General features: G+C 39.3%; 2 protein-coding genes across 3 annotated transcripts; one reads left to right on the forward strand and one right to left on the reverse strand.

Moving 5' to 3' along the window:
- Nucleotides 1–4,572: 4,572 nt before the first annotated feature.
- LOC138336814 (betaine--homocysteine S-methyltransferase 1-like) lies at nt 4,573–12,760 on the reverse strand. Its single transcript, XM_069286406.1, has 7 exons — nt 12,415–12,760; nt 9,801–9,991; nt 9,330–9,524; nt 8,296–8,407; nt 7,913–8,091; nt 6,535–6,616; nt 4,573–5,111 (listed from the first exon to the last, which is right to left on the reverse strand). Exons 1-7 carry the CDS (start codon nt 12,425–12,427, stop codon nt 4,819–4,821), a joined length of 1,065 nt encoding a protein of 354 aa, XP_069142507.1. The 5' UTR covers nt 12,428–12,760; the 3' UTR covers nt 4,573–4,818.
- Nucleotides 12,761–15,002: 2,242 nt separating this feature from the next.
- Nucleotides 15,003–21,324, forward strand: LOC138336436 (cytochrome P450 1A5-like). Of its 2 annotated transcripts, none has more exons than XM_069285940.1 (2): nt 15,003–15,084; nt 19,141–21,324. In XM_069285940.1, exon 2 carries the CDS (start codon nt 19,220–19,222, stop codon nt 20,771–20,773), a length of 1,554 nt encoding a protein of 517 aa, XP_069142041.1. In that variant the 5' UTR covers nt 15,003–15,084; nt 19,141–19,219; the 3' UTR covers nt 20,774–21,324. The 2 variants fall into 2 exon arrangements, with proteins under 2 accessions (XP_069142041.1, XP_069142042.1); XM_069285941.1 differs by lacking the exon at nt 15,003–15,084 and adding an exon at nt 16,686–16,983.
- The last annotated feature ends 1,147 nt before the right edge of the window (nt 21,325–22,471 follow it).

The following is a 22,471-nucleotide window of genomic DNA, read 5'->3' on the forward strand; positions in this document are numbered from 1 at the left end:
GTATTGTTGTGTTGTTAGGTGTTGTTGTATTGTTGTTGTATGTTGTATTGTAGTTGTGTTGTGTGTTGTTGTGGTTGTGTGTTGTTGTTTGATGTTTTGTTGTTATGTTGTGATGTGTTGTGAGGTGAGTTGTGTTTTTGCGGTGTTGTGTGTTGTTGTTGGGTGGTGTTGTGTTGTTGTTGCGTGTTTGCGTGATGTGTATTTGTGTTATGTTGTGTGATGTGCTGTTGTGTGATGTTGTGTTGTGTGATGTTGTGTTGTGTAGTGTTGTTGTTGGATTTTGTTGTATTGTTGTTGCGTGGTTGTGTGTTGTGGAATTGTTGTGCTGTGTGATGTTTTGTTGTGATGTTGTGTCGTATTGTTGTGTAATGCTGTCTTGTGTTGTGTGTTTTGTGATGCTGTGTTTAGTGTGATGCGTTGTTGTGTTGTGTGATGTTATGTTGTGTGATGTTATGTTGTTTGATGTTTTGTTGTGTGATGTTGTGTTATTTTGCTGTGTTTTGTTGTGTGATGTGATGTGTTGTTGTGTGGTGTTGTGTTGTGTAGTGTTGTTGTGTTGTTGGTGTGTTGCTGTGCTGTGTGATGCTGTTTGGTTTCGTGGTGTTGTGGTGTCGTGTTGTGTTGTTGTGTAAAAACGAGTTCTTATGGGGTCACTTTTCAACGGGGTCTATTTTCAACGGGTCGGTGTAAAAAGTGCGCTGAAAGTTCAGTTTTCAACGTTTTTCGGGGTCATTTTTCAACGTTGAAAAATGACCCGAGGTCAGTTTTCAACGGGGGTCCATTTTCAACGTTACACCGGCTGGGTTGATCAGGCCCAACCAGGGACCGGTCGGCTATCGCATCCGCGTGATGTTATTGCGGGTAGTTGTCTTATTTCTGCCTGCTCATCGCCACGGGCAGCAATGTCTGTCTTTCTGCCATTCGTCACCTTGTGGCTAGCACTGTTGTTGATGACCAATCCATTTTTCCTCCCTCTTCCTCCAGATGCAACCGGAAGCAACTTCTGCCTGCCTGCTAACTGCTGATATCAGGTTCCTCCGGTCTGCTCCGGTTACCCCTAATAGGCGTAGGGCTCTCAATAATGATTTGCCGGGGAAACCCCTGCATCCGACCTCTATCGGTAAGCACCATGTCTTCCATCCTCGATGTTGGCATTCTTCAACCAGCTGCTGGTATTTCTACTGCTTCCGTTCGTTGGCCTCCTCCACCCTGTCTTCCCATGGTACTGTTAGTTCCACCAAGACAACCTGCTTAGAGCTGCGGGACCATAACACAACATCGGGGCGGAGTGGTGTTGAAGCCACCTCTGCTAGAAAACCCATCCGCTGCTGGATGTCTGCCCTCATTTCCCAGTCTCTTGTTTGCTGTTGCGAGTATCCCACCAGCCTCTACGCTTCCTGTAACCCGGGTTCCAGACTTCACAAATGTGACAAACTTTGGCCCTATTGATATCGTCCTGTTTTTCCTCCTGGCACGGTCTAGACTTGCTGCTCCCTCCTTGAGGACCTGGTCGTGGCGCCACGTATATCTTCCATATGTAAGTGCCACCTGGTATGATGTGAGGTCGTATGCCAGGTTTACCGGTTTCCTGCAAAGTACACACTCGGCGTTGTCCTTGATTCCCCAGGTGAATAGGTTGGTTGGGCTTTGCAGTAAATCGTAGGTTGGCTTCAGCAGGAAGCTAAGTCTGTGACCTTCCATCTTCCAAATATCGTTCCAGGATACTTTCCTCTGCCTCACTCCCTCCCAGTGAGTCCAGCTGCCCTACTGTCTCATGCTCACTGCCTTCACCTGTCTAGCCTCCTCATCCATCGATCTAATATCTGCCCGGGCCATGTCCCTACGTGTCCGTTGGTTTGCACTTCCCCACCTTGGCCTTGTGATGTCTCAAGGCCAAGACGCCCTGATGCCACGGACCCTACGATATCTCCATGCCGAAGTCTTGCCTCTGCTTCCTTCAAAGCCTGTTTAGCGTCCCACTTTCTTCATGATGTGTAACGACCCTCGCTTTTCTGACCTTGTCATCCGCACTGGCCCTCAACATGATGACTTGACGTACTTTGGTAACATTGAACTCCTCCGTTAACGATTTGAGCGGGAATTGGAGTTTGGTCCCTGAGCTGTACAAGCCTACACTGCTGAAGCTGCGTGGAATGTTCAGCTATCTTCGAAGGTGTCCACTGATCATCCTCTCCATTGCTTCTACAGATGTAAGTGCTACTTCGTAGACAAGCAATGGCCACAAGAGTCTGGGTAGTACATTGTCATCTCTACTAGTTTGTGTGGTATGGAACCGTGCGCATTGTCCAGGTCGAGCCAAAGTACCGCAACATTGCCTTTGTTCTCCCTAGCTTCTCTGATAATTTGGGTTAGTACGCTGGTATGTTCCAAACATCCAGATACGCCAGGAATGCCTCCCTTCTGAACTGAAATGTCTATGTATGTTATAATATGTATTGTAAATCTGTTAGGGACGATAGATACGATAGAGGTTGTCTTCCTTTGACTGTCAAAATGTCACACACCACTATATAGTTGTAATGGTATAGGAAAGGGCTTATATAAATAAAGGCTTGTTGCCCAATCTTTTGATTTATTCAATAAAATTGGTCGAAATGAAAATGGTATAAGTGTACCCGGGTAATCATCGAACAATTTTAGGCAATAATGTAATATGAATCGTTAAGAGATTGAAATATGATATTCGTTAAATACAACAGTTTTATTATGAGATAGTCTAGGGATGTAGAGATCGTAAGTTATCGGAACCCCTGGAGTATCGAGGATGCTTCTGCTCCTGCAATGCATACAGAGTTCGGCACAATGGTAGTTGGACTAAGATAGTTGGTATGATTTCAGTGTGACAGGTCATTGTCTTTTGTGTTAGTGAGATACATGTATCACTATAAATTTGGCGGGGGGGGGGGCAGAATCTTTTAAAAAAGACTTTACACATATATTGAAGTTTGCCAAGCACATGTATGTAATCACTACTCAACCTATCGTATCATTACCTGTCGTTTGTTTTTACTTCAGATATATAAGTTCAGGAGTAGAATTCAGCGTTTTCTTGCGAAGGCGAATGTTCACGTAAGATATTTGGCATTAGTTATTGTTATTATTCTCTAAAACGAAATATTTTAGACATGTCTATGGTGGTTGCTAACGACTTATTTATTTTATTTTATTAGTTATTTTGATTACATCCTCGACACTCCATGGGTTACTATCACTGTCGTCATATCCACCTTGGAGCATATCATAGCAAAACTGAAAGCAGAAAAAAGACTTATCATATGCCTGTAGAGACTTCATTTCCACTGGAAGGCATTCTGAGCGCCAGTCGCACGGAAAAAGATGAGTATCGTGCGGGCCCGTACGCATTGGATTATACAGAGACAGCAACGTCCAACATCAAACCCAAAGAGTCAACCATAGTGTACTGCAATAGAAATAGGTCGTCCATAGTTAAGTTCTATTGTATATATAGCTGAATGGTTCGTTTGAAGACCATAATATACTTAGTAAATACTGGTTCGGATGATGAACAGTATCAGCTTGGCTTGAGTATAATGCAATGGTGCATTCTGATTGGCTGAAATCTGATTAGCTGATACTGAGTATGAATCGGGAGAACTCAACTCTTCAGCACTCTAACGCCACCGTAGCCGGTCCCGAGCCCGTGTTGGGAAAGGAGGGACATAGTCTCAAGTAGAGGTTGTAACCTAAACCTTGACTATAAACAACCAACATCACTTCAGCACTCTTAAAAAACTGGAGCAGAAATGATGCTGAAGAGAATGAATTGAATGGAATTGTTAAACTCTTCAAATTAATTCAATTCATTTTAGCATCATTCCAGCTCCAGTTTTCAAGTGAACAGTACTTTTAATAGCGTTGACGCAACAACCAAGGTAAATCCAGTAATAAACCTAAAGCATACCAGGTGCAAAAGCTACTAAATTTGAGGAAATATTCTACCTAGCTGACCTTATTTTGCTGAAGACCTCCTTGATATCGCCTCACCGTTTCCCTCGAGTTTAGCGTTCGCCTAGAGCTACAGTGAAGACAGTATGGGTTCTGTTCACACGTCGTGACGTACCACATACTATAGTTTCTGTTCATGCTTAAGTGTTCACCATAAAAGGAGAAGGACGACTGGTTTGCCCGATGATCAGGTGGGGTGAGCAATATGAAATGGCAAGAGTCCCACTTTTACAAGAAGACACAACACGAATATATCACAGCCTTCCAAAACGTACAGCCATTCACATACTTCATACGTTACATGCAGTAGGGACCGTCCATAAATGACCTAAGCTGTTACTAGAACGTTAAACCCTTTCAAACAACAAACCAGTAAACAAGCTGCTTTGCCCATACCACTAGACAAAGATATTTTGACAAATAGATGCCCTGCAGCAGATATTTACACGTCAAAATGTCTATCTGATGTCAATGACCAGTGTAACTCGGGGTACAGTAAAAACATGTGGAACATAAGAGTAAATAATTGCAGACAGGTAAGGGTTATCATTATAATATATGTCAAAAAGAAAAACACGTTCCCAAGACAATAGCAATTATTTTATTCTCATAGATATATTTAACAGTATAGTGTATAAAATACAAACATGATATAATACTTTTTAGTACATGTAAAACATCAGCACTTCCAGATTTGACATTGTAAACACTGGCGAGCTTTTGTGTGGTCATTCTAAGTACAGACAGAGTGAAACCAAGGGGAATAACTCATATAGATCAACATGAAGTGGCGTAGAGAAACAAAGGGAATTTACGTATACTCTAAGCAATCTAAATAGCGTCTGGACTTTGATGGTCTATACCGGTGTATGCTCTCAGTTTCAGCGACCTCGGTGTTGCCGTCTTTTTGTTGTAGATATGGCTACTAGACATGTCAGGATGGTATTTACTAGCGCCAGGAGTTCTTCCGTATTCCTCCGCCACTTCCCGTATGTAAAACGGCGCATTTCCGCAACAAAGACCAATATAATTTACACCGATGTCTTTGGCTTCTCGAGCAAATGTCCGTATTTCGCTTCTCTTGGACATACACGCGCACACATCTACCGGATAGAGATTTTCACCTGCAAAAGTAATTAAACAATGTAACAATATTTTTATATATTACAAAGAACTCGTTCTGAGTGTACAGTCAAAACCTACCGGGAATCACATGCATTCGCGTATCGTGAAAGGAAAAAAACAGTTATAGGGGTTAGGGCTTGCTAGATAGCAAAGGTCTGACATCGCCTTGCATATCCACATAATATGGTACAATAATCAGTATGGATGTTGAATAAGAGATATTGATTACTTCTTGTACGGGCTGTGTTGAGTGTCTCAATCAAGTCCGTCTTATTAGGTGTTGCAATGCTCGGGATGGCTCAAATATCTTGCCCTTATTAAACGAGAATTAACAGGTGGTTTTCAAAGCAGGCAGTAGACAATGTGGGGTTGAGTATTACTCGTAAGAGGAAACTGATCAAGCGCTTTCACACTTCCCAAGGCCATGTTCTGGTGTCCAACAAGTACTTAGAAGTACAGTCTATAAAGATCTAAAGTGGAACACTCATTCTGACAAAGTTTGCTTCCAATGGAAACAGAGTTATAGGATTCGTTCGACACAACATAATGAGATGCAAGACATCAGCAAGGTCCAGAGCGTACCGAGTACTGGTAAACCCGACACAAGAATACACATCGTCAATCTGAAGCACTAAAACATCCAACCAAATACACCAGTTAGAATAAGTCTAACGTAGAATAGTAGAGTTGCTACAAGTAGATTACGTTAACACAGAGCTGGGCATGCCAACAGCAAGTATTAACTACAACTCGGCTGGTGATAAGGAGGACCAATATTTGACTAATATACATAGTCATGTACAATATTTACCACAACTTTATAGCCCAAGTGATCTCACGATAAGGGGACAATATATGCAATTCTAACATCATTATCACAGGTAAACAATACCATTGCCCTTAGGAAAATCCGAGATTGGAACACGCTTCCGGAAGCAACAGATTCAAGGACAAACCAGCCTTGGCAGATTTCCCAATATCTTAGACAATCTACCGTTAGCCTGCTTGGAGGGATGCGAGAAACTGGAAATAACCCTGTTTATTTATTATTCTTAGCCTTTTCCAAAAGCAACAGTTTCAATATCCGAAAGCCTGGACAAGTTTCGCAACATCCTAGACGGACTATATGAACCATCATTCTGGTATGGATTGACGTGAGTCTCAATACGATTTTAAAACTATGAATATTTTCATCTTATTCCAGTTGTATGCCACTGACAGAGCGAGAACAATCTTTAAAGAGTAGTGTCTATGTCTGGAAGAAAAAAGAACCATTCGTAGCATAATATGTGAAATTAATTAAAATGCATCAATGACTACATACATGGTACACGCCTGAAAGATTCAGTCATACAGGTGATAGTCACCGGCGACTCTATGGAACTACATATAGACTCGATAGAAAAATAAGTTAAGGATTACCTGTTTGGGGGTCCCTCAAAGATTGGAAAGTTATATGGTCCTTGTCGGTACGAAACGGGACAGGTATGGCGGCGATTGGTCCCTTGGAAAATTAAAGAGTGAAACATGGGAATGAAGGAAATTGAGATTCGGGCAGACAAACGACAAATGAAAACATGTACAGCGCATTAGGTTACGCCAATGGAACCTGACCCCAATTTCCCGAAACAAGCGTAAGTCAAAAACCGACTTGAGTCAATTTTTTCACATGATTTACCTAAGGAGAAAAACTTAATTCTTGACTCAAGTAAGACTTAAGTAAGATTTATGCCTACACTTTTGTCTCAAGAAATCCGGACCTGTAGTAATAAATAAAGGTAAAAAATACACCATAAAGAGAGCAACCAACTAAATGATTTTACATAGACCACAGTGTTAAACTTTGTTAAAGTTTCGTACTGTATTATTAAAACAAACTAATATTAGTTAGGTATTGTGTCCTATAATTAAAGTCTAGGTTCTCATATAACACTAGATAGAAAAAAAAGTTTGGGTCCTTCTGCTCAAACTCCAACAAGGGTAGCTTTATTGAAATCAGGCGCATTTTGCATCATCAAGCTTTATTTCCCCCGTTAGAGGATATTGAATACAATCAAATCCACACAAAAATAAAGAAAAGAGTAATGAAAATAAAAGTTAAATAGGTCGGAGCTCGCTGCTGGAATATACAACTTATGAATAAGTTATATAGCCGCGCGGTTCAGTAACGTTGGTTAACTTCAATAGTTCACAAAAGGCATCGCGTAACGCGTACAACATATTGAAGTGACTTTATAAAGAATTGTCTTTGGTCTGCAACACTGGTGAAGGGGATCCCTGTACTGGCTCCTAAAAGGCTACGGGTGAAGGAGGAATGATCCAAATTTTCAATAAAATTGAAAATAGAAAGGTCAAGTTCAGATTGAATATCTTCCATTAAAGTTTGTCTTAGGGTGTCGTAGAATGTACATTCAGAACAAAGATGAACTGCAGCGTTGTCAAAAGTCAGAGAGCAGAGCGGACGAATCTAAATCTCAATATGAATTTCCAAATTGATATCATGGTTATCTAGGAATAATTACCTGTCAGAAAACATTTTTACTTTTGAAATTCATAATTAGCCAGCCAATCAGCGGCCGGGTTAAAATTCTATCCTGGGCTCAATCTTGTATACACAGGGGCCATTTCAAAGGTCTTTTTTTATTTAGTTGGTTGATCCCTATAGATATCGGGTTTCTGGATGCAGAAAGATTATACCAATTGAACCTCAGATAGTGGCAAAAACAAGGAGAACATAACACTTGTCTAGGCTTTCTAAACCCATACAGATGTCTAGTTCATCTTCATTGAAATGCATTACCTGACACACCGCACGTATCTGCCGGATAAGAGGTAACATAGTTGAAGGTCCACGTGCACAGTTTAACCCAACCACCGCTGCTCCTGCTTCTTCTAGACGCCTACACGCCTCAGGGAAAGGGATGTCGTCTGTGGTCACATCCGGGACGTAGGCTGCCATGGTGATGACGGCGGGTAACCCTAGCAATATCGGAAATGGAATATCTAAAGTACCGCTGGGTAACTATGGAACGGGTAACCCTAGCAATATTGTACGCGAATAATAGGGTCAATTTTTGAAAACGATTCTTGAACAAAGTTTCAGAGGCAATGGAATTACCGAAAGAACAACCATTAAGTTCATGTATCATTATATGCATAATGGTAAGATTTCGCTACTCTAACCTTGGCCGAACGTTTTGATAGCCTGAAGCGCTAGCATGGCTTCGCCATAGTCGTTGAACGTCTCCGCTACGATATAATCGGCTCCACCTTCAACGGCCCACTCAATTTGTTCCTACATAGAAACAAAACGTGATACTGAACCTTTTCTCTACATCTTCAATACATTTCGTAAAGCAATGGACACCATTGCATTGTGTTGTTATGTAGGTAACGAGTGGATTGACTTAGGGTAAATTGTAGACGCAAAAATACAATAAGGGATAAGCACAAGGAGGACAAGAACAGACGTTCCGGTACAATGAGCGTCTACATTTGTACTGATGGCATACGCGACACCTTTCTCTTCCAGGGATCATTGTGGTCCGTCAATCAGGGGACCACTAAGATCTCCGGGAGAGATTGATGCGACACAAAATATAAATCTATGCTAAATGAAATCACTGTCAGAATATTTTGGAGTTAAGTTCGATATGTAGGTAGAATGGGACCAACTTCTTAAAGTTCTCCACCGCCGACAGAGCATAAACGATACTCATCATTTGAACAATAACTGGTGAACAATGACTGGTGTTTAATCTTGTATACATGTCTAATTAACACAAAAACAAGAAAAATACTTATTCGTCTGCTCCTGTTTTCGATAGACAAAAATACCATGCATCAGCGGTGAAGCATCTTTAACGTAAGGCTTGAAATTCAAATCATAGTAAACCCTCCCCCTTTTTGGTCGACTAGGTGATTTTTCTCCATTGGCTTAAATGAATCTTTAAACAATTAGATAATGAATAGGAGGTACAATTTAATTGATTAATACTACCGTTCTTATTTCAGATTTGCTAGGCTTTTTCGAGTTCCTCCTTTTGATATTTCTTTTGCATAATACTGAGAATATGACGAAGAAATAACTCTTTTATGATTTTAGTTGTTTCGATGGAAAAAAAAATAGTTGCACATTTAAATACTTTCGGAGGTACTCGTACATATAAATTTATATCAAGAAAAGTGAATTTGAAAATACCTAGGCCATTTCTTACTTTAAACATTTCCATAACAGTTTCGTCAGTTTTTCTGTTGTCAGGATCATATAGACCCGTGTTGCAAATATTTCCCGCCATCAGCGTTCCAGTATCGTCTGCTACCTCACGTGCAATTTTTAAAGCCGTCCTGTTGAGCTTTTCTAAGTCATCTTCTCTCCCGACCAACCTCAGCTTTTCTCGGTGAGCATAATACTGAAATGCAAAGTAATTGTGTTTGTAGCCATAAAGTTTTGTTTATAAGCAGGATTACAGCAAAAATGTCAAAAAAATTAATGGTGCAGTTGTCACAGCCACCTTTTACCAACTCATAGCCTCGTGTTAAAACAAGAAAAAAGTTCGGATTGAATTGATGGTCGATAGTCTTTCGAATGCCTCGTTTTACTGATGAGGAACATTTACCAGATCAGTTTCTATGTCATGCTGTACCCGGAGTTGGTAGAGTGGTGGCCGTGGTAGTTACGCTCATACCGCGAAAGCCTCTACGACGTCACTTCCGGCATGGACGAATTCTTCATGCATGACTTTCACGAGATGCGGAAACTCTAGGACAACTTCCGGTACAAAGGCTCCGGCATTTAGATATCCTCGACGTTCAAATTCTCTGACGTATCCCTCGGCGATGACAATGTTGCCCCCTCGAGCTAAGCGTTCAACCAAACCTAACCAGGAAATAAATTTAGGTGCATTGAATGTTAATCATGATAATTCAATTAAACGTTAAGGCTATGCAAATACAATGAGTCTATGCAATAAATTTAAAATGTGTACACACATGCCTTCTATGTGCACAACATAGGGAACCAGTTAAGTGCAGAAAGATCAAAGAGTCCATTTTAAAGAAAAAATCTAAACAATGCATTGGCAAACCGATTTAGGAATGTTAGTATAGACATCTTTTATTTAAACCATTTGAATTAGGAAACGTTAATCCAAACGTCGAAACAATAGGATTACCCCATTCTGTAGAAATAAAGGGGAAAATGACGTGTTCGTCTGTCATTTACGTACTAGTAACATCTTAATTGTTTACTTAATTAGGAAGATCCGCAAGATTGCGGTCGTGTTCCACCCAAAAATGACTAGTTAATAGTACCACAATATTTTCGCGTAATCATTTCAACATATTCACAAAAATGTAAATCTATTCGTGATTACATTATTTCGTGATCACCACCCAATAACTATGTTCACATATTTGCGTATCATACAATTATTGGCGAAACATTTTATTTTATGTTTAAGCTTGCTAGCGAAACTACGCGAACATGTTTATCACGCGAAACTACGCGAATATGTTTATTTCACGAAACTACGCGGACACGTTTAACTCGCGAAAACTACACGAACAAGTTTATCTCGCGAAACTTTGCGAACATGTTTATCTCGCGAAAACTACGCGAATATGTACATGGTATATATGTCGCAAAACTACTCTAACATGTTTATCTCGCGAAACTACGCGAACATATAAATATCGCGAAAACTACGCGAACATGTTTATCTCGCGAACTTCGCGAACATGTTTATCTCGCGAAACTACGCGAACATAATAATCTCGCGAAAACTACGCGAACATGTTAATCTCGCGAAAAATAAATGTTATGTTCAGTATAAAATGGCGTTATGTTAATAAGGCCCACTACCTTTCCGAAGCAAAATTTAAAGGTTTCTTAAAAACACTAATAACAAACGAAAATGCCTATCCATGGCCTAAGATGAGGTAACAACATCAAACATATGCAAGATTTCCTGCGTAATAATGATAACTGTAGAGATTCATTTCGCTGTTTTGCCGTCTGACGCAGTAATATTCAACTACTGTGCGGTATTTAGGACGACGGCGGGAAACATAAGACGACCCGCGTTATGAAAATTAACATTTTATTATTTAAGTTAAAATTTAAATAAGATGAGGATGAGTGTAGGATTAAAGATGAGTTAATAACTTTTGCGACTCTACAAAACTATCGATCTCGTTTTACATTCCCATTTTAAAAATTAAAAGCCGTTTTGGAAAGGTAATGGGCCTTTAATAAATATATGTCTTTGAGTGAAGCAACCCGCGTCAGTTGGGATGTATTTCGAGTATATAAAAGTATACATGTATCTTAATTATTAGCAACTGTCCTTGGATAAAGCTACCCGCGTCAAACCACAGGCGTCTGCTTCTGGTTTGATAAAAATATAATAACCTACCCCTACTATATGAACAAGGTGAGACACTCCGATACTTCAACTGTGGAACGGAATTGACCGATCTTCAAACTCCGTTCCATAGTTGATGCATCGTCCGCTACTTGGATACGTTGTGTCCTGTTTTATATTAAAAAAAAAACCCCGTCGACAAAAACCTGGCATACATTGCGAAAAGAGGATTCTTAATTAAGGTACGTTGATTAAACGAGCGGACACTCGATATTTTCGTCAAATTTGGTCTAATTTCAAAGTGAATTTGAGCGTACCTTCAACTTCCGGTTCATGGAGTGTCTCACCATGTTCATATAGTAGGGGTAGGACATTGTATTTTTCCAAAACCAAATGCAGACGCCTGTGGTCAAACTAACTGTTCTTTAATTGTATGAAATATGCACATAATGTACTTTTGGTTGGAAACACGCTCTGTATTAACTCACCAATGGATATTTGATAAACAAAAACACACTAATAACATATATAAATAGGACTTATCTTTATTTTATGAATTATCAAAAGTATTCTTTACGAAAGTTTACTTATACCAGTTGGTGTTGGTCAAAACCTTGTTACTTATGAACCCGAGTTTGTATGCTCCCAAGAACTTATAGCATGTATAGTGTGGAGAGTTTAACTGAGATACTCAAGGTATCCGTATATAGCATTAAGTAAGAAGTCATGCAGAAAATCAAATTCTTTACAAATGAATGCATCCACTTAAAACTGGTGTGACAGGTATTTGTTGTGTACTTTGTGTACCATTATTGTTTATTCGATCCACTCATCAACAATAAAATCAATAACTGCACACCCCATGTGATAAGCAGCAACCTCTGTCGATAGCTGAGTTAGACCGTAATTTTTGTATTAGTAGTAATTTGTAACCTACCTTCTTTAGACATGTCGTTATCCCAGTGAGAGCTCAGTGAATACGTTGGTAGTTCAATTCACTGGGGCGTGCAAATTCAGACTAAACTTTACTCGGCCTCTATCTATGCATGATCAAACCGAAGTAAAATGCTCAGTAAAGCTTCATTTTCTCGTTGATCAAAGTCCTTTATAACCTACATGGCTATACTCTGTCTTAGCACATTACAGGGCTATCTCCCTTGCGGGAAGTATCGATTGTGACGCCGTTTCATCTGAAAATACGACGTTACGCTCTCAAATAAATAACGCGTTTCAATCGATACCTACCAACAAGGGCAGAGATATTCGCAAAACTTTTATGAATAAACGCAAAACAAATTTTTTGCTTCTATGTTTTCTTATTTGCCACCATAGAAGTTCCTTGTGTATTACTTGTAGTGGTACATTTAATCTATGAAGTGAGTGGGACGACTGGTTAGTTGGTATCTTTCAGTAAGATAGCACTAAATCAGGGACAAAAGTCTCACTATTACAAGAACACGCGACATTAATATACCGCAAATATTCTAAAAAATACGGTCAGACATTCCAGTTAGATTGTCAGACATTCATACACGCAGCACATTGAATACATTGGAGACCCTTGAATGACCATAGATGTAACAGTTTCGTACAGTGGATTTACCAATAACATGAATCTAAACAATCCAATCCTGCTACAGCTTTTAAAAAGACGTTAAATCCAGCCAACCAACCATCGTTCGTTTTCTACCATAATTCGCAAGTGTCTGTGCTATATTGAATGTCCTACTTTTGCACGGCCTTTACATGAACAGCTGTTGTGGTACCCACACGTTAAACCGTTAAAATAATTCCACAGCTAGAAAGTTCACTGTATGATCGGCCGATTTCTTATCAGGCGTTATTTTGATGACCGTGGACTCTCATTCGAATTCATGTTTCTTTGGTGCTCAGTCTGATGTCATATGAAGTCGGAAGCAAAAAAAAAGGATAACTATTAACATTCATAAACCTAAATCGAGATCGAACATGGATAGACACGTGCTTATAGTTTAGGTACATATGTATTTGTAGGTAAGCCGTAGCCCAAGGCCACGTGAAAAAGACTTAGGATAAGGGGTAGATATAGAACTGACTGCTAATTTTACAGTAAACTATACAAACACCGTAACACACTTTTACAATGACCAGAAGTTCCATTTATGAACAAAGAATCACTTAGAACACATGTACATTTGTATTATTATTTTATAATTTTACAATTTTCAGGACATATAGTTGATTAGTTATTATCTATTAGTGTTCTATAGTTCCCCTGAATCATTCTCATAACACTTAGGAAAAATTAAAGTCTATGAGTTTATTGAAAGTTGCGTTGTTATAATTTCTAATAACCTGTGGAGTATCTGGCATCATGGAGACCTGCAATGTGAGTGTGGGCTACTTGTTGTAGGCCCAACCCTAAACAGCACTAGTGGAGTAATTTAGCACTGTTTGGTAAAAACTTCTCAAATCGTTCTTACAGTAGCTTATTTATTTTTTAGGTGCATAGTCTTGTCTAAGAATTTATTTTCCTTGATGAAACAGGCTCATATGCGTCTAATTGGTTCTGGTTTCTTTTTACAGGAATTTGGCTCGGGTATGGATATAGCGTAAATATTGTATCTTTTGCTTGATCGTATCACTTGATACGATATAAATAAATCGTTAACAATGCCATAGGAAATGGCAATATTTATTTGTTTATTTTGGAACATTTTTTTAAAATTATTATCATTTTGGTAATACTTTGCTTCCAGGTTACGTGACAGAAATAATTATTTACCGTAAAAAATCACTATCACTGTAATGCTTTGCCTTGGTTCTGGAAATTTGAGGAATTTTGTTCCATTTCACTCATGCTTTTGTTAAATATTTATTTATTAATGAAAAGAGGTATCGTTGTCTATTTAAAATGCATTTTAAATATTTTTTAGGAAACTTTGAAATTAATAACTTTGTAAAAAAAATGACGATCGGCATTGGGTGTACAGTGAATAGAAAATCTGTAAATATACTCCAAATCGTAACCTATTCAATGTTGGAGAAACTGTTGTAGTATATACAATGCAAAATCACGTTCACATTGACTGATTGCTGGGGAACCATTAATTGTAAAAAGCAAGGCTATTTTAGTATTTTTGTTCGGCAATTGATAGTTGGTCAGTGGTAGGTTCTGTAAGAGAGAAAAAGATCCCACATTTAGTTGCCATTTACGATCATACAATGGCGACAACAGGCACAAATCTAACACCCTTCCTACAGGGAAGGCTGTGGAAAATCTATTTCTATTTTTTTTTAAATGTATTTGTAATTTAGCAATGTCATTTTTGATACATAAGTTGTTCTTGTATTATTATTATTGTGTTATACATGTGATGTAATCTTTGCAATTTTCTATCGATCCTTGTTTGTGGATGTAAAAATCCAAATAAATTGAATTGAATTGAATTTAAAGTTACACTGATCATTATCGTGCCCCTGTGACTCTATACAGACTTGTAACATATTCTCGTGCCCCTGTGACTCTATACAGACTTGTAACAAATTCTCGTGTCCCTATGGTTGTACCCGCCCGTAAATGACTGCACGAGCGACCTGACAGCGGTGACACTGTAGGATCAGTAAGGTAAGCATGTTAATTTCATTATTCCAGAAGACGACTGAGTAATTTGTTAATATGCATCACACATATATATTAATCAATGGATAATCTTGCACAATCATAAAAAATCTGGACGGATTCTAGAGAAAATATAACAAATTGAATGTATTAGTTCCGGTTCATTGAATACGGGCGTACCAAGGTTGCCGTCTTTTACTTTCTAAATAATCATCATATTCACCAATCAAAATATTAAACGATCGAGTATATTTTCTGTGTAATACAAGATGTCCGACGCATCCTTATAAGCATGTTATTTATCCTCTATGTGAAGCATCCCATCCTAACACTGTTATATCTATCAATGTCGTAGCAAATGTGCGTATAGCATACGCAATGCAAAGTCACGTGTGGTAACCGTACGGTTTGATTGACAGCAGGACAATGCAAAAGTCACGTGCGGTAACCGTACGGTTTGATTGCTCATAATAAATCCGTAGGCAGTGGCCTGCAAATCCTTCCCTTGAAGATGACATAGTCCAGGGGTGGATAAAACGTCAGTGATAGTAACCTCTGGAGCATCGAGGAAGCATGTAAGATTACCCGTATTTCCGTATTCTAAGCAAGTCTTTAGGTCACCAGGCGCGATTGCCTTTTGTCCTGGTGTCCGGCGTCGTGCTAAGTTCGTATATTTATTATTCTAAAAAAAATCAACTTTCTTGTTCCATGATGCCTAGAGACGATATTAGGCCTGAAGTGTTCTACCACGCTTGTTTGAAATATAGCGTCGGCGTTCATTCAAAGTCACATATGGGTAAATATACTGAACCAAGTTTCAACAGCTTCTCGTGATGTCAGAGGCCTGTTGACCTAAATATTGGGCCTGTAGTAGCATGCTGGATTAAGATCTACTAATTTTGTTCAAATAAATGACAATGACCGTCATTCATGATATGTGGTCTGTAGCATGTCTGTAGTGTGTCTGTAGCATGATGGTATTAAGTATTACTAAGTTCCTTCATATGAATGGCCTTGACCTTTATCTAAAACCACTAGTTTCAAAAATGAAAAAAAATCTTAAATGATTAATGAAGAATAAAGATCAGAAAACCCGGAGACCTGATAACAGGTGTGTAGCCTGAAAAAAACATACGTTTTGGACTCTTTCGGCTATAGGTTGTAGGGGAGGTAACTCGTATTCTTTCGTATATATATATATATATGCATTGTGCACAAGGGATTTCTTTTTGGTTTATGGACATTCTGCTCGAGCAAATAAGCAAATGACATGCATGTGTTTAAGTAAATGTGATGTAGTTGTAACAAAATTTAACGACAGTAGCATATACATCTTCTTTGTCCTTCCTCGTTAATAAGCAACTAAAACGTCATCCATACATGTCAATAGTGATTTCTGTATGGTAGTTTTTTTAAAGACTGCTAGGTGACCACGACAAAACCGATGTCTGTATACATTCACGGTACATTGTTGGGAATCCACGGCAGACAATGATCAGATAAAACTTACAAAAAATATCGGTTGGGTGAACATATATAATCGTTAGGCGTATAGTACACGTGTACCGAGGTGACACACGTACAGTACATACATTAATTGTATGTGTTTACAAAGCATATAGTGATAATGTATAGGAAAAAACGTAGCTTATTCGAAGTCAATTTATCATCGACATTTAATAATAGTTTATCTCTATATGAATATGGATGTTATGCAAGAATGAATCGGTGTTGAAATTGGATGTTTAGGACATTATGATGAATCACTCGCATCCAAAATGGCCGAAGTTATGTAAGCTAAAAATTATGTTATACAACAAGCTATATTTTGTGGTACGGACGCCGATGACGACGATCGCGTCACGTTTTATGGCACACGCGACACTCGAAATGGGCATCGACGCAGTAAGTAAATTGTATTGTTAATCCGGATATCGGACGAACGATTCATTCGATTATTAGTTGTGTACTTTCATTATTATTCCGATACATAGAGGCCACGTTTTTTTATTAACACACTTTTCTGTGTATGTGTTGAGGAGGGTTGGGGAGGGGGCTACGTTTATATTATGTATGACCCACTCTGTGGACAGATAGATATCACAGGTAACTATGGACCCAGCAGTATATAATTATGGACCCAGCAGAGTGCCATAAGACCATTTGCGACGTTTTAGGGGTGGGTCTACACGTAGGTTAAAAATCGGTAAAAAATACTCTACATAGTACTAGATTATTGTTAGAAGTTATTTTATCGGTCAAAATAAAAAATCGGCAAAAGTCATACTTTACATAGTATTATGTATAGCATAATTTTACCGATTTTTTAACTAGACCCTTAAAACGTCTAAAAATGGTCTTAGGACACTCTGGTGGGTCCATGATTATATATAGACTGTAGCTAATTCTCAAATCCCTATGCATCATGCACCATATTTTATTAGCGGAATTGGAACGCCGAGTTTAAGTAAAATTGCAAAATAGGAAGTAAATCTATTTAGAGGGTAGAACGTCAAACTCACATTATTCAAATCGGCGTAATACTGTTAGTTACTGTTCGTATGTGTAGAATAGAGCTATGCTGTAGGCGAATAAAGTATTGATTTATATGAAAAGAAGCTATATAGATAGTGTGATAGAGTAATGTGGTGATAAAGCTACTCACCGGAGTTCGAACCGCTACATAGACGTGAGAAGGTCAGGGGTCTACGACTTGGTCACAAGGGTCACTCCGGGCACTCCGAGTTCTTACCACAGACGAGCCATCGTTTGTTTGTTTGATTAATTAACGTCCTATTAACAGCTATGGTCATGTAAGGACGGCCTCCCATGTATGCGGTGTGTTGCGTGTATGTTGTGCGAGGTGCGTGTTTTGGGAGACTGCGGTATATTCATGTTGTGTCTTCTTGTATAGTGGAACTGTTGCCCTTTTTATAGTGCTATATCACTGAAGCATGCCGCCGAAGACACCAAGCAACACACCCCACCCGGTCACATTATACTGACAACGGGCGAACCAGTCGTCCCACTCCCTGTATGCTGAGCGCTAAGCAGGAGCAGAAACTACCACTTTTATAGACTTTGGTGTGTCTCGGCCAGGGGACAGAACCCAGGGCCTTCCTCACAGGGGCGAACGCTCAACTCAAGGCCAAAAGTGAGGCGGTGCCAAGGGAGGCATTAGGAAAGATAAAGTCAGTTAGGAAGAAGAGAAAAGATAAGATCCTAAATTTAGTCGCCTTTTACGATCATGCAATAGGGGCAGCAGGTACAATTCTAACGCCCTACCTGCAGGGCACTCCGAGTTCTTACCACAGACGAGCCATCGAACTTGATATAATTTGTATAACAATCTATGAAAAATAACGTTTGAGTTGTATTTATAAACATTCAATGACAGATTCCTGATTTTTATAAGATCAAATACATGTAATTTTATCATTTTATCTAGGATATTATCAGAAAGCATCGTCCGTCGCCGTCCGCCGTGTGTAACCTTTTCATTCAAACGACTTCTCAATAACCGAAATACCTAAGGTACTCATATTGGGCCTGTAGCATTTCGGCATGAAGGACTACCAAGTTTGTCATTAAAGGTCTAGACACGTGATACTACGTCTGTGACATGCTGGGATGAAGTACAACCATGTCTGTTAGTAAAGGCCTTGACACTTGATATTAGGTCTGTGACATGCTGGGATGAAGGGCTACCAAGTTTGTTCAAATAAATGACCTTTACCGTAATTCAAGGTCACGGGGTCGAATGGTTTAAAACCTTCCAATGGCTTCGTGTAAATGATGGTTTGCCAGATTATCTAGTAATTTCTACCCAAAACCTTAAAGTTATATTTTGTCATATTATGAGGAGCAGAAGCCCGTATAGTGCCTTAGTACCAATAATGTCCGCTTGGCTGCGCTCATAGATACTATTATTGGAGCGACACCAAGCGGAGAGAAAATACACGACGACAGGCAATTCAGTCTAAGAATAGCTGTCTACTGTTATTGATAAGTATGACTGCGTATAAATATAAATCTAAACTGATTGCTTTTCTTTTATTGTAGGAATAGCTAAGTCTTGAGATGTATCACTGAGCATTCCAAACAAAACATCAGAAAAACAAACTTGGATTAGTGGTCTGGAATGAGTTTTCCGGAGAAAATGACTCTCGATTCAAACGTTTTGGACGAGTTGGGAATCCAACAAAGCTTGCTAGGAACGCTTTTGACCTTCACCGTGGTTTTACTGGTCACAAGGTTCTTGCAGATTCATTTCTTTAATCAGGAAAAACCAAAGGGAAAACTACCTCCGGGTCCAAAGGGCTACCCTATCGTCGGAGATATACCTTTCTTCAACAAATATGGTTCTCTGGAGGGTTTCCGGATGTTAAGGAAACAATATGGAGATATATATAGTATCCGTATGGGTATGTGGCCGACAGTTGTCATCAGCGGCAAGGAAGCCTTCAAAGCTGCCCTTTCTATGGAAGAGTTTTCAGACAGGCCCTTATTTTTCATTAACAGACTAATAGGGGGACCAGTCAAGGGTCTTGTCTTCGGGAAATACAACCCCCGTTGGGTCTTGCACCGTAGAATAGCCGGAAACGCTCTGAAGATGTTCACAGGAACACGGAACAACCCTATAACTGAGATGGTACAAGAGCAAGCTCAGGACCTCGTCAACGAATTCCTCGAGCACCACGGGGAAGCCTTCGATCCATGCGAGAGTATATCGTTTTCAGTAGGTAGTGTTATTTACCAGGTAGTGTACGGGAGAGGGAGGAAAGCAAAGGAAGATAAACAACTGTCGTATCTCATTAGAAACTTTGGCGATTTTAAAAACTTCACAAGAGCCGGGAATCCATTTGATGTGATGCCTTATATGGCATTTATGATGCCGTGGAAGTATAAAGGTATACTCACTATTCTGTTTAGAATGGGAAAGCTTGCTGCCAAAAAAATTGCGTACCACAAGAAGGACTATGATGCAGATCATCTCCGAGATGCAGCAGACGGACTCCTGCATGCGACTGAAAGTTACTCAGCGGAAGAGAAGAGGAAGGCGGGCCTTACTAACAAGATGATCGTGGAAACGGTCCATGACTACATTGGTGCGGGGTTCGATACCGTCGCCTCGACATTGACATGGGCCTTCATGTACCTTGCTGAAAATCCGGAAGTTCAAGCAAAAGCACGGGCCGAACTGGACAATGTTCTCGGAAGCCGAACCGTAACGATACAAGACCGCGCTAAATTACCATATGTGGAAGCAGTAATGTTAGAGGTGCTCCGAACTTCAGCAACTTTGCCAATGTGCGTTCCGCATGGAACAACATGCGATGTCACGTTCCGTGGCTATAACATACCAAAGGACACTGTTGTATTCTTCGACTTATATGGCACCTCGTTCGATCCCGATCTCTGGGAAAACCCCGACGAATTCAATCCGGAAAGATTCCTTAACGTGGACGGTACGCTGGACCAGGCGAAGGTGGATCTGTCCGTTGCGTTCGGCTTTGGAAAGCGTAGATGTCTCGGAGAAGGACTGGCTCGTCTAGAGGTCTTTCTTTTCCTAGTTAACGTCCTCCAGAGGTGCGAGTTACTCAAACCGGAAGGTCCGCCATACGACAAGGTCGGGCTGTATTCGTTTGTTCGCTCGCCACATCCATACAAATTGATAGTGAGGCCAACTGAGTGACGTCAGATACGCCATAGCAAGAGGAAGGGACATGGAAGTTTTGTCAATTAGGAAAGTACTGTTTCTCAACGTGTTAATATGCTATACTAGTGCTATCATACTTATCGTTAAGTCAGTTGTTTTATACTACAGCTTCTAATAGGCCTTACTTAATGTTGATGTAAAACATGAGAAACGATTATTGTGTTCTAAAATTTAAAAGGCTTTCCATTGCAATTTGCAAAATGTCAAATCAACGGTTTTCGTAATTCAAGTGATGAAATTGGCGTCCGGTTTGCAAATTATGAGCGTCAAGAGAACTGAGTTGTCAGGTGATTATCCTTTACTGTCTTCCAAGACAAAGCAATATATATTGAAGCATCATGTGCCATAGATATTATGTAATTAACCGGTGTTTTATCTAGCCGTTTTCATCGTATCACCAGTAGCTCATTGTAACATATTGAACCATGAAATACCATGTTCATAAAACCTTTATCAATTATATTTGTGTTGTAAAAGAATCTCAATTCAATATTCCTTAATTTGAATAAATACCAATTTATACCGTTTTCATATTTATTTTGGGTTTAGAGTTTGGATATTTTGTCTGTCCAATTAGCATCTAGTGTCATTTAAGAACGTACCAGATTGAAGTGGAGGAAATCCGTAGTTTCTGGAGAGAAAAAAAACCGGTGGCATTTACACTATGTATATTTCAAATTCGCAGCCCAGAGATGTAGGGCCAGCGTTATCACGTCGGAAGGCATATAACATTCGTAAAATTTGACTAGAGATAAGTTTTCAGCGTAAAATATATATACACAAAATTTAGAATAACCATAAGTGTACTGTTTTTATCACATAGACACGTGGAATGCTGTATTACAGAGTTATCTGTTCTTGCGAGTAGTTGTTCCTTGTCACGTTGTATGAATCGATTACCCTCATGTCATATTTTAAACAAAAACAAAAAAAAAAACCACAAAATGAAGAAAAAAAGAATAATACTTTCCATCAAGAGCAGATAACTGTGATATGCAACGACAGAATATTTGGTGTTTGCATGCTACAGTTATCTGCCCTTGCCAGTTGGTGTCAATTGTTAGATAATAAATTCACTATACTTGTCCACAAGGGCGGGTAACTCTAGCTGTAATATGCAAAATAGGCTTTGATGAAAACTGGCTCGATCAAAATGGTTGACCTCAATTATACAAACTATACCTTGCATTTGACACCTATGCTTAGTTTATTTGTGTTTAAGTGTATAGGTATTTAGTAAACCTACATGTTATAACACATTATTGGTTTAGATTGGTTTCCATTCATAGCAATGCCATTTAAGTACAGTATTGACAAACAATAACAATCTCTACCGGAGTTACAGACTATGACTTTATCTGACCGGTCACGGAGATTTTTGATTCGATTTGTCAATACTGCCGGAGTTGTCTTTCTTTACTCATAATGTTCGGTAGACGAGGGATCGTAATGAGCTCTTGGAGAGACCACTACCTCCGCAAGGTATTGAACGCCCAACCGATCGAACGGATTATTGCACTATGTGTGGTTAAAATATACACAAGGTATTAGTAAAGACCGATTTCCATTTATCCAATCTGGAATTCACCACCCAAATAAAAACCTGATCCTCAAATGAAATAAGGAATGTCATTTGTATACATTTAATGATTAGAAATCTACCCCTGCCAATGC

This window comes from Argopecten irradians, chromosome 12, assembly GCF_041381155.1.
Source record: "Argopecten irradians isolate NY chromosome 12, Ai_NY, whole genome shotgun sequence".
In the NCBI taxonomy this organism is placed as follows: Eukaryota; Metazoa; Mollusca; class Bivalvia; order Pectinida; family Pectinidae; genus Argopecten; species Argopecten irradians.